Below are 13532 nucleotides of genomic sequence, written 5' to 3'. Positions count from 1 at the left end.
CTGGGGATCGGCTGATGGATTTTAGGAATATCGCTCGCTCTCTCCGCCGGCCAGCTTCCTCCGGCTGTATCCCACCCCACCTCCCCTGATTGAAAGAAATCCCGATTCCCCGACTCTAAATCCCCAAATTCCGAAGGAGCGCTTTCAACGGGACACGGTCTCCTCGAGGTACGCCCCGGGGATCGGCTGATGGATTTTAGGAATATCGCTCGCTCTCTCCGCTGGCCACCTTCCTCCGGCTGTATCCCACCCCACCTCCCCTGATTGAAAGAAATCCCGATTCCCCGACTCTAAATCCCCAAATTCCGAAGGAGCGCTTTCAACGGGACACGGTCTCCTCGAGGTACGCCCCGGGGATCGGCTGATGGATTTTAGGAATATCGCTCGCTCTCTCCGCCGGCCAGCTTCCTCCGGCTGCATTCCACCCCACCTCCCCTGATTGAAAGACATCCCGATTCCCTGACTCTAAATCCCCAAATTCCACAGCTCCGGCCAGCAACGATTCGGCGTGCTTGGAGACAAACCACCATTTTGCACAGGCCCGGCTTAAAGAACCACTCGAGGTACTGCAAACGAAACTTCTATCCGTCTGGAGACGACTGCTTACCGTCTGTTTTCCACCGCCTCGATTTAGCGTGCTGCATACCTACTTAATGGATCCCTAAGCCTTCTACCGGAAAGGCGCCGAGTTCTCCGCTCGGACAGCCGGCGTTTATCACCAGAGACAGAAAGACCGGACACGACGCATCTCCGGCACTTGGAATTGTCCCCTCGTCGGGTCTCGAAGGCGGCCCGGCCTCGATCGGGGGGTTTTGGACCAGATCCGGCTCGTCTTCCTCGCGGCCTTCCGCCTCCGTCGACGTTTCCGAGCGGTCCTCGCGGCGGCCCGAGGGCCCGCCGACTCGGCCGAGGGCGTCCGTGCGGTTCGGGAGCCCTTCCCGCGGGAAGGCCGCGGTTACAGCAGCAGCGGCGTCCTCTCCCCGGCCGGCTGTTCCCTGCGGAAGAGTTCCCGGAGGCGGGCCAGCCGGCCGTACAGCCTGTCCTTGAGCGGGGGCACGTGGTGGCTGGGGTCGAGGACGTTGGTCACCCGGCGCTCCTTCTCCCGCTTCCACACTTTATACGGGTGCGGAGGGAAGAAAGGCCGGCCCCGCTCTCTCCGAATCTGCAGCGTGATTCCACTCACGGCCAGCATCCCCCAAACTGCCAGGATGATGAAGTCTGCCAAAGGAAACCGGGAACACCCCTTCTTCAATCAATCAATCGTATTTATTGAGCGCTTACTATGTGCAGAGCACTGTACTAAGCGCTTGGGAAGTACAAATTGGCATCACATAGAGACAGTCCCTACCCAACAGTGGGCTCACAGTCTAAAAGATGCTTAAATCTTACTTAATGATGGCATTCTTCTTCATTCTTCTTCATTCTTCATTCTTCAGCGAGCTTTCGGTTCCTCTACCTCGGTGCTTTGCACGTAGCACTTAATGAATAATAATCAATCAATCAATCGTATTTATTGAGCGCTTACTGTGTGCAGAGCGCTGGACTACGCGCTTGGGAAGTACAAGTTGGTCCTATCGATAATAATAACGATGGTAGTTGTTAAGCAGCGTGGCTCAGTGGAAAGAGCCCGGGCTTTGGAGTCAGAGGGCATGGGTTCAAATCCCGGCTCCGCCACTTGTCAGCTGGGTGACGTTGGGCAAGTCACTTCTCTGGGCCTCAGTTCCCTCATCTAGAAAATGGGGATGAAGACTGGGAGCCCCTCGTGGAACAGTCTGATTAACTTGTACCTACCCCAGCGCTTAGAACAGTGCTTTGCACATAGCAAGCGCTTAACAAACACCAACATTATTATTATTATTATTATTATTAAGCGCTTACTAGGTGCAAAGCACTGTTCTGAGCACTGGGGAGATACAAGGCGATCGGGTTGTCCCACGGGGGGCTCACAGTCTTCACCCCCATTTTCCGGATGAGGTAACTGAGGCACAGAGAAGTGAAGCGACTTGCCCAAAGTCACAGAGCTGACAATTGGCAGAGCGGGGATTTGAACCCGTGACCTCTGACTCCAAAGCCCGGGCTCTTTCCACTGAGCCACGCTGCTTCTCTAAATGCCATCATCATTATTATTATTATTACTTCAAAGGCTAGCGGGCGGAGCGGGGAATAATAATATTTGATGGCAATTATTAAGCGCTTACTATGTGCAAGGCACTGTTCTAAGCGCTGGGGAGGTTACAAGGTGATCAGGTTGTCCCATTGGGGGCTCACAGTCTTAATCGCCATTTTACAATAATAATAATAATAATAATGATGATGATGATGATGATGGTATTTGTTAAGCACTTACTATGTACAAAGCACTGTTCTAAGCGCTGGGGAGGTTACAAGGTGATCAGGTTGGCCCATGGGGGGCTCACAGTCTTAATCGCCATTTTACAATAGGAATAATAATAATGATGATGATGATGATGGTATTTGTTAAGCGCTTACTACATGCAAGGCACTGTTCTAAGCCCTTGGGAGGTTACAAGGTGATCAGGTTGCCCCAAGGGGGGCTCACAGTCTTAATCGCCATTTTACAATAATAATAATGATGATGATGATGATGGTACTTGTTAAATGCTTACTATGTACACGGCACTGTTCTAAGCGCTGGGGAGGTTACAAGGTGATCAGGTTGGCCCATGGGGGGCTCACAGTCTTAATCGCCATTTTACAATAATAATAATAATAATAATAATAATAATAATAATAATAATAATAATGATGATGATGATATTTGTTAAGCGCTTACTATGTGTAAGGCACTGTTCTAAGCGCTGGGGAGGTTACAAGGTGATCAGGTTGTCCCACGGGGGGCTCACAGTCTTAATCGCCATTTTACAATCATAATAATAATGATGATGATGATGATGGTATTTGTTAAGCGATTACTATGTGCAAGGCACAGTTCTAAGCACTGGGGAACAGGTTACAAGGTGATCAGGTTGCCCCACAGGGGGTTCACAGTCTTAATCACCATTTTACAATAATAATAATGATGATGATGATGATGGTGGTATTTGTTAAGCGCTTACTATGTGTAAGGCACTGTTCTAAGCCCTGGGGAGGTTACAAGGTGATCAGGTTGTCCCACGGGGGGCTCACAGTCTTAATTGCCATATTACAATCATAATAATAATAATGATGATGATGATGATGATGATGGTATTTGTTAAGCGCTTACTATGTACAAGGCACTGTTCTTAGCGCTGGGGAGGTTACAAGGTGATCAGGTTGTCCCATGGGGGGCTCACAGTCTTAATCGCCATTTTACAATAATAATAATAATAATAATAATGATGATGATGATGATGATGATGGTATTTGTTAAGCGCTTACTATGGGCCAGGTACCGCATTAAGCGCTGGGGTGGATAACGAGCAAATCGAGTTGGACGCAGTCCCCCGTCCCGTGTGGGCCTCACAGTCTCCATCCCCATTTTACAGTTGAGGGAACTGAGGCATGGAGAAGTTAAGCGGCTTGCCCGAGGTCACACAGCAGACAGGTGGTGGAGCCGGGATTCATTCACTCAATTGTATTTATTGAGCGCTTACTGTGTGCAGAGCACTGTACTAAGCGCTTGGGAAGTACAAGTCGGCAACACATGGAGACGGTCCCTACCCAACAGCGGGCTCACAGTCTAGAAGGGGGAGACAGACAACAGAGCAAAACGTATTAACAAAATAAAATTAATAGAATAAATATGTACAAATAAAATAGAGTAATAAATATGTACACACATATATACATATATACAGGGGAGGGGAAGGAGGTAAGGCGGGGGGGATGGGGGGGGGGGGGAGGAAGGAAGTGATCAGGTTGTCCCTCATGGGGCTCACAGTCTTCATCCCCGTTTTACAGATGAGGTCACTGAGGCATAGATAAGTTAGGCGCTTACTATGGGCCAGGCACCGCACTGAGCAAATCGAGTTGGATGCAGTCCCCCGTCCCGTGTGGGGCTCACAGTCTCCATCCCCATTTTACAGATGAGGGAACTGAGGCATGGAGAAGTTCAGTGGTTTGCCCGAGGTTACACGGCAGACAGGTGGTGGAGCCGGGATCGGAACCCATGACCTTCTGAGTCTCAGGCCCGGGCTCTATCCACTACGCCATGCTACTGCATCATCGTAATAATAATAATATTAATTGTGGTACTTGTTAAGCGCCTTCCCAGACTGAGCTCCCTCCTTCCTCTCCCCCTCATCCCCCTCTCCATCCCCCCTGGGCCTTACCTCCTTCCCTTCCCCACAGCACCTGGATATATGGATAGATGCTTGTACCTATTTATTACTCTATTTATTTATTTTACTTGTACATATTTATTCTACTTATTTTATTTTGTTAATCCGTTTTGTTTTGTTGTCTGTCTCCCCCTTCTAGACTGTGAGCCCGCTGTTGGGTAGGGACCCAACATTCCTTCATGAGCCCCTTCCTTCCTCTCCCCCTCGTCCCCCTCTCCATCCCCCCATCTTACCTCCTTCCCTTCCCCACAGCACCTGTATATATGTTTGTACATATTTATTACTCTATTTATTTTACTTGTACATATCTATTCTATTTTATTTTGTTAGTGTGGTGGGTTTTGTTCTCTGTCTCCCCCTTTTAGACTGTGAGCCCACTGTCGGGTAGGGACTGCCTCTATATGTTGCCAACTTGTACTTCCCAAGCGCTTAGTCCAGTGCTCTGCACACAGTAAGCGCTCAATAAATACGATTGATGATGATGATAAAAGAGAAGTGAAGTGACTTGCCCCAAGTCACACAGCTGACAAGTGGCAGAGCCGGCATTTGAACCCGTGACCTCTGACTCTAAAGCCCGGGCTCTTTCCACTGAGCCATGCTGATTTATGGAGCGCTTACTGTGTGCAGAGCACTGGACTAAGCGCTTGGGAAGTAAGTCCAAGTTGCCAACGTACAGAGACGGTCCCTACCCAACAGTGGGCTCACAGTCTAAAAGGGGGAGACGGAGAACAAAACCAAACATACTAACAAAATAAAATAAATAGAATAGATATGTACAAGTAAGATAAATAACTAGAGTAATACATCTGTACAAACATATATCCATATATCCAGGTGCTGTGGGGAAGGGAAGGAGGTAAGATGGGGGGGATGGAGAGGGGGATGAGGGGGAGAGTGCTTCATAAATGCCATCATTATTATTATTATTATTTAGAGAAGCAGCGTGGCTCAGTGGAGAGAGCCCGGGCTTTGGAATCAGAGGTCATGAGTTCGAATCCCGGCTCCGCCACATGTCTGCTGTGTGACCCTGGGTAAGTCACTTAACTTCTCTGAGCCTCTGAGACAGACAACAAGACAAAACATATTAACAAAATAAAATAAATAGAATAAATATGTACAAATAAAATAGAGTAATAAATATGTACAAACATATATACTTCTCCCTGACTCATTGACCTCATCTGTAAAATGGGGATTAAGACCGTGAGCCCCACATGGGACAACCTGATTACGCTTAGAACACTGCTTGGCACATAGTAAACGCTTAACAAATACCATCATTATTATTTTATTATATACAGCACCCTTTCATTTATTTTATTATGATCAGTATATGCTGTATTAGAGAGAAGCAGCGTGGCTCACTGGAAAGAGCCCGGGCTTTGGAGTCAGAGGTCATGGGTTCAAATCCCGGCTCCGCCAGTTGTCAGCTGGGTGACTTTGGGCACCTCACTTCACTTCTCTGTGCCTCAGTTCCCTCATCTGGAAAATGGGGATTAAGACTGTGAGCCCCCCGTGGGACAACCTGATCACCTTGTAACCTCCCCAGCGCTTAGAACAGTGCTTTGCGCTTAATAAATGCCATCATTATTATTCTTCTAGACTGTGAGCCCGTTGTGGGGTAGGGACCATCTCTATATGTTGCCAACTCGTACTTCCCAAGCTCTTAGTACAGTGCTCTGCACACAGTAAGCGCTCAATAAATACAATTGATTGATTTATTAAGCGCTTAGTATTCATTCGATTGTATTTATTGAGCGCTTACTCATCATCAGTCGTATTTACTGAGCGCTTACTGTGTGCAGAGCACTGTACTAAGCGCTTGCACTGTACTAAGTACTGATAAGAAGCACTTCTCAAATACCACTATTATTCTTATTCTACTCCTTTTTAGCATCTGTTTCCCCCCATGGCAGCGCTGCAATATATATGCACCTGTAGTGAAACTATTACTTCAATAGTCACAACGCTCTTAGAGAAGCAGCGTGGCTCAGTGGAAAGAGCCCGGGCTTTGGAGTCAGGAGTCATGGGTTCGAATCCTGGCTCCGCCACATGCCTGCTGTGTGACCTTGGGCGAGTCACTTCACTTCTCTGAGCCTCCGTTCCCTCCTCTGTAAAATGGGGATGAAGACTGTGAGCCCCACGTGGGACGACTTGATAACCTTGTATCCCCCTCAGCGCTTAGACTGGTGCTCTGCACATAGTAAGCGCTTAACAAATGCCATCATTATTATTATTATTATTAACACGAATAGCTTCTTTCGATGACGCTACTTCCAGTCCTCTACCAGCCTCGGCTACAGGAGGGAGAGTCAAGCAGAGGCCGACCCCTTCCATTCCTAGCTTGGCCAGTGGCTAGCGAGGGGAAGGCCGTCTACTACGAGTCAAAACTCCCCCGTGCTGGGCAGCAGCGGCGAAACGGGAGAGAGTCGAGGCAGAGACTCGTTTTAGTTGTACATATTTATTCTATTTATTTTATTTTGTTAACATGTTTTGTTGCCTGTCTCCCCCTTCTAGACTGTGAGCCCGCTGTTGGGTAGGGACCGTCTCTAGATGTTGCCAACTTGTAATAATAATAATAATAGACTGTGAGCCCACTGTTGGGTAGGGACCGTCTCTATATGTTGCCAACTTGGACTTCCCAAGCGCTTAGTACAGTGCTCTGCACACAGTAAGTGCTCAATAAATACGATTGATTGTTCGGAGAAGCTATGTGGCTCGGTGGAAAGAGCCCGGGCTTTGGAGTCGGAGGTCAGGGGTTCAAATCCCGGCTCCGCCACTTGTCAGCTGTGTGACTTTGGGCAAGTCACTTAACTTCTCTGGGCCTCAGCTACCTCATCTGTAAAATGGGGATGAAGACTGTGAGCCTCTTAGGACAACCTGATCACGTTGTAACCTCCCCAGCACTTAGAACAGTGCTTTGCACACAGTAAGTGCTTAATAAATGCCATCATTATTATTATTGTTATTGATTAATAATGGCATTTACTAAGCGCTTACTAAGGGCAAAGCACTGTTCTAAGTGCTGGGGAGCTTACAAGGTGATCAGGTTGTCCCACGTGGGGCTCACAGTCTTCATCCCCATTTTACACATGAGGTCATTGAGGCACAGAGAAGTGAAGTGACTTGCCCAAAGTCACACAGCTGACAATTGGCAGAGCCGGGATATGAACCCATGACCTCTGACTTCATAGCCCGTGCTCTTTCCACTGAGCTACGCTGCTTCTCTAATAATAATAATAATGGTATTTATTAAGTGCTTACTATGTGCAAAGCACTGTTCTAAGCGCTGGGGAGGTTACAAGGTGATCCGGTTGTCCCACGGGGGGCTCACAGTCTTCATCCCCATTTCATAGATGAGGTCACTGAGGCACAGAGAAGTGAAGTGACTTGCCCAAAGTCGCACAGCTGACAATTGGCAGAGCCAGGATTTGAACCCATGACCTGACTCCAAAGCCCGAGCTCTTTCCACTGAGCTACGCTGCTTCTCTAATAATAATAATAATAATGGTATTTATTAAGCGCTTACTATGTGCAAAGCACTGTTCTAAGCGCTGGGGAGGTTACAAGGTGATCCGGTTGTCCCACGGGGGGCTCACAGTCTTCATCCCCATTTCACAGATGAGGTCACTGAGGCACAGAGAAGTGAAGTGACTTGCCCAGAGTCACACAGCTGACAGTTGGTGGAGCTGCGATTTGAACCCATGACCTCGGACTCCAAAGCCCGGGCGCTTTTCCACTGAGCCACGCTGCTTCACACTGTACTTGGACTTGGACTTCCCAAGCGCTTAGTACAGTGCTCTGCACACAGAAAGCGGCCAATAAGTACGATTGAATGAATGAATGAATGAAAAGGAGGCAATGGTCAACCACTTCTGGGTTTTTCCCAAGAAAACTCTACGGATCAACTACCGGAACGATTACAGATTGAACCGGGGCGTTCTGGGAGAGACGCATCTATGGCTGTGAGTCAGACACGACTCGATGGCACATGAAAACAACAACAACCTACCCCAACTTGGACTTCCCAAGCGCTTAGTACAGTGCTCCGCACACAGTAAGCGCTCAATAAATACGACTGAATGACTGTACTTACCGTTAGTCTGGAAAGGCACATCGGTGTATGCTCTGCTGAAGTCCGCGTTGAGGGCTCTCTTGAGCACATTCAAGGTGATGTAAGAGAGGCTGGTGTAAAAGTAGCTGTTGATGGCTAAAATCACGGAGTAGGAGCCAGTAATTCCACACGCCAGGATATTCAACTGCAACAGACGGCAGAATCGACGGAATTCAGGCACGGCACGCGACAGCAGGAAAAACCGAATCCAGCTACGATCCACGGACAATAGGACAAGCGCTTAGTACAGTGCTCTGCACACAGTAAGCGCTCAATAAATACGATTGATGATGATGACAAACAGAATTCAGAAACGGTCCACGGACGGCAAGATAAGCGGACTTCAATACCAGTCCACAGACTGCTAGGGAAAATACAGAAACAGTGCAATAAACAGAATTTAGAAACAGTCCACCCACAGCGCGATAAACAGAATTCAGAAGCAGTCCACGCTCGGCACGGCCAGCAAAATTCGGAAACGGTCCGCAGACGGCCAGACACGCAGAATTCAGAAACGGTTCGCAGACAGTAAGATAAACAGAAGTCAGAAACAGTCCACAGACGCCAAGATATATAAAATTCAGAATGGGTCCACAGACGGCAAGATAAACAGAATTCAGACATGGTCCCCGGACAGCACAACAAACTGAATTCAGAAACAGTCCACAGACAGTAACATAAATGGAATTCAGAAACAGTCCACAGAGTATGATAAACAGAATTCAGAAACAGTCCACCGACACCAAGATATACAAAATTCGCCAACCGTCCACAGACAGCACGACAAACGAAATTTGGAAACAGTCCACAGACAGCACAACAACAAAATCTGGAAACGGTCCTCAGACAGCCCGACAAACTGAATTCAGAAACAGTCCACAGACACCAAGATATACAAAATTCACCAACCGTCCACAGACAGCACGACAAACGAAATTTGGAAACAGACCACGGACAGCATGAGAAACAGAACTCAGAAACAGTCCACCCCCAGCACGACAAACAGAATTCAGAAATAGTCCACTCGCAGCACAATAAACAAAATTCAGAAACAGTCCACAGACAGCACAACAACAAAATTTGGAAACAGTCCTCAGATAGCCCGACAAACAGAATTCAGAAACAGTCCACAGACACCAAGATATATAAAATACAGAATCGGTCCACAGACGTCAAGATAAACAGAATTCAGACATGGTCCCCAGACAGCACAACAAACTGAATTCAGAAACAGTCCGCAGACAGTAAGATAAATAGAATTCAGAAACAGTCCACAGAGTACGATAAACAGAATTCAGAAACAGTCCACCAACACCAAAATATACAAAATTCACAAACCGTCCACAGACAGCATGACAAATGAAATTTGGAAACAGTCCACAGACAGCACAACAACAAAATTTGGAAACGGTCCTCAGACAGCCCGACAAACAGAATTCAGAAACAGTCCACAGACACCAAGATATACAAAATTCAGAATCGGTCCACAGACGGCAAGATAAACAGAATTCAGACATGGTCCCCGGACAGCACAACAAACTGAATTCAGAAACAGTCCACAGACCGTAAGATAAACGGAATTCAGAAACAGTCCACAGAGTACGATAAACAGAATTCAGAAACAGTCCACTGACACCAAGATATACAAAATTCACCAACCGTCCACAGACAGCACGACAAACGAAATTTGGAAACAGCCCACAGACAGCACAACAACAAAATTTGGAAACGGTCCTCAGACAGCCAGACAAACAGAATTCAGAAACAGTTCACAGACACCAAGATATACAAAATTCAGAACTGGTCCGCAGACGTCAAGATAAAAAGAATTCGGGAACATCCAGAAACGGCAAGATAAAATTCAAAAACGATCCAAGCACTGCGTAGTAAGCAGAATTCAGAAAGAAGCCACAATCCCCCAGATGTGATTCTAGAGGAAATCAAACATATTTACTGAGCGTTTAGAGCGGGGACAAGCGGGGAAAAGAGAGGACATGCCCAACAGCATGTGCTTGGGAGCCAGAGGACATGGGTTCTAATCCCGGCTCTGCCACTTGTCTGCTGTGTGACCCTGGATAGGTCATTTCACTTCTCAGGGCCTCCCCAGTTCCCTCATCTGTAAAATGGGGGTTAAGACTGTGAACCCTACGTGGAGCAACCTGATGACCTTCAATCGTATTTATTCAATCATATTTTGTATCTCCCCCAGCGCTTAGCACAGCGCCTGGCCCATAGTAAGCACTTATATACCATCATCATTATTATTCGAACCCACATATTCAATCTGTCACCAAATTCTTCGGTTCTAACTGCATGACATCTCGAAAATCCACCCTCTTCTCTCCATCCAAACCGCTACCATATTAGTCCAAGCATTTCAACTCTCCTGCCTTAATTACTGTATCGGCCTCCTTCGCCGACCTCCCAGCCTCCTGTCTCTCCCCCACTCTAGTCCACACTTGATAATAATATTACATTACATAATATTACATAATATATAATAATAATATTATTACACATATATAATATTATTATTACACATATATAATAATATTATTATTACACATATATAATAATATATGTGCAAAGCACTGTTCTAAGCGCTGGGGAGCTTACAAGGCGATCAGGTTGTCCCACGGGGGGCTCCCAGTCTTAATCCCCATTTTCCAGATGAGGTACCTGAGGCCCAGAGAAGTTAAGCGACTTGCCGAAGGTCATACAGCTGACAATTGGCAGAGCCAGGATTTGAACCCATGACCTCTGACTCCAAAGCCCGGGCTCTTTCCACTGAGCCACGCTGCTTCTCTCACACTTGACTCTGCTGCCTGGATCATTTAAGTAAGAAAAGGAATTGTTCCCTCCACATCTCCCCACTCCTCAGGAGCCTCCAATCAATCAATCAATCAATCAATCAATCGTATTTATTGAGCGCTTACTGTGTGCAGAGCACTGTACTAAGCGCTTGGGAAGTACAAGTTGGCAACATATAGAGACAGTCCCTACCCAACAGTGGGCTCACAGTCTAAAAGTCACTGTCTAAAGTCTTAGACAGTGGTTGCCCTCCCCGCCACCGCATCAAACGGAAACTCCTCACCGTCAATCAATCAATCATATTTATTGAGCGCTTACTGTGTGCAGAGCACTGTACTAAGCGCTTGGGAAGTACAAGTTGGCAACAAGTCGGCTTGAAAACACAATCTCTTTGCCCCCTCCTACTTCACCTCGCTGCTCTCCTATTCCAAACCAACCCCACACTCGTCTAACACTGGCCTTAGCGCTTAGTCCAGTGCTCTGCACACAGTAAGCGCTCAATAAATACGATTGATTGATTGATTGATTGATTGGCCATCCTATTCACTGGACCTCAGTCTCACCACTGACCCCTTACCCTGCTGCGTACCCCTTGCGCTGCTGGAGAAGCAGCGTGGCTCAATGGAAAGAGCCCGGGCTTTGGAGTCAGAGGTCACGGGTTCAAATCCCGACTCCGCCAATTGTCAGCTTTGGGCAAGTCACTTCACTTCTCCGGGCCTCAGTTCCCTCATCTGTAAAATGGGGATGAACCCTGTGAACCCCCCGTGGGACAACCTGATCACCTTGTACCCCCCCAGTGCTTAGAACAGTGCTTTGCACATAGTAAGCGCTTAATAAATGCCATCATGATTATTATTATTATTACCCGCTTCCTCCCTCTGGCCTGGAACCCCCTGCAGAGAAGCAGCGTGGCTCAATGGAAAGAGCCCGGGCTTTGGAGTCAGAAGTCATGGGTTCAAATTCCTGCTCCGCCAATTGTCAGCTGTGCGACCTTGGGCAAGTTGCTTAATTTCTCTGTGCCTCAGTTACCTCATCTGGAAAATGGGGATTAAGACTGTGAGCCCCCCCGAGGGACAACCTGATCACCATGTAACCTCCCCAGTGCTGAGAACAGTGCTTTGCACATAGTAAGTGCTTAATAAATGCCATTGGAAAAAAAATCCTGGCTCCACCACTTGTCAGCTCTGCGACCTTGGGCAAGTCACTTAACTTCTCTGGGCCTCAGTGTCCTCTTCTGTAAAATGGGGATTAAGACTGTGAGCCCCCCGTGGGACAACCTGATCACCTTGTACATACCCCAGCGCTTAGAACAATGCTTTGCACATAGTAAGAACTTAATAAATGCCATTGGAAAAAAAAATCCTGGCTCCACCAATTGTCAGCTGTGCGGCCTTGGGCAAGTCACTTAACTTCTCTGGGCCTCAGTGTCCTCTTCTGTAAAATGGGGATTAAGACTGTGGGGCCCCCGTGGGACAACCTGATCACCTCGTACATACCCCAGCGCTTAGAACAGTGCTTTGCACATTGTAAGCGCTTAACACATGTGAACCCACTGTTCGGTAGGGACTGTCTCTATACGTTGCCAACTTGTACTTCTCAAGCGCTTAGTACAGTGCTCTGCACACAGTAAGCGCTCAATAAATATGATTGATTGATTGATTGATTATTATTATCATCTATCAGACCATCACCCCCCTCACCTCCAAAGCCTTACTAAAATCACCTCTCCTTCTAGACTGTGAACCCGTTGCTGGGTAGGGACCATCTCAACATGTTGCCAACTTGTACTTCCCAGGCGCTTAATACAGTGCTCTGTACACAGGAAGCGCTCAATAAATACGACTGAATGAAGGAATCTCCTGCAAGAGGCCTTTCCTGACTGTGGCCTTAGTTCCCTTCTGCAACGCCTGAGCCCTTAGATCTGTTCCCTTTGAGCACCCGATTCTCAGCTGTCACGTACACATCTGAAAATTCAGTTTAACGTCTGTCTCCCGCCTACACTAGATTCCGGATGGTGGTGATGGTACTTGCTAAGTGCTTACTCTAATAATAATAATAATAATAATAAAATAATAATAATAATAATAATGTTGGTATTTGTTAAGCGCTTACTATGTGCCAAGCACTGTTCTAAGCACTGGGGTAGATACAAGGTAATCAGGTTGTCCCACGTGGGGCTCACAGTCTTCATCCCCATTTTACAGAGGAGGGAACTGAGGCCCAGAGAAGTTAAGTGACCTGCCCAAAGTCACACAGCTGACAGTTGGCGGAGCCGGGATTTGAACCCACGAATCTCTAACTCCAAAGCCCGGGCTCTTTCCACT

General features: G+C 47.3%; 1 protein-coding gene across 1 annotated transcript in view; it reads right to left on the bottom strand.

Moving 5' to 3' along the window:
* Positions 1–629: 629 nt before the first annotated feature.
* Positions 630–13532, bottom strand: part of TM7SF3 (transmembrane 7 superfamily member 3) — an 81111-nt gene continuing 68208 nt past the window's right edge. The window contains exons 11-12 of the mRNA XM_038765318.1: positions 8380–8542; positions 630–1218 (exon numbers count right to left, since the gene is read on the bottom strand). Coding sequence (XP_038621246.1) covers positions 956–1218; positions 8380–8542 — 426 coding nt within the window. The 3' untranslated portion in view covers positions 630–955. The remainder of the gene's footprint in view (positions 1219–8379; positions 8543–13532) is intronic.

The sequence above is a fragment of the Tachyglossus aculeatus genome, chromosome 2, assembly GCF_015852505.1.
Source record: "Tachyglossus aculeatus isolate mTacAcu1 chromosome 2, mTacAcu1.pri, whole genome shotgun sequence".
NCBI classification, from domain to species: Eukaryota; Metazoa; Chordata; class Mammalia; order Monotremata; family Tachyglossidae; genus Tachyglossus; species Tachyglossus aculeatus.
The sequence above is the reverse complement of the archived record's forward strand: the minus strand, read 5'-3'. Positions and strand labels throughout refer to the sequence as shown.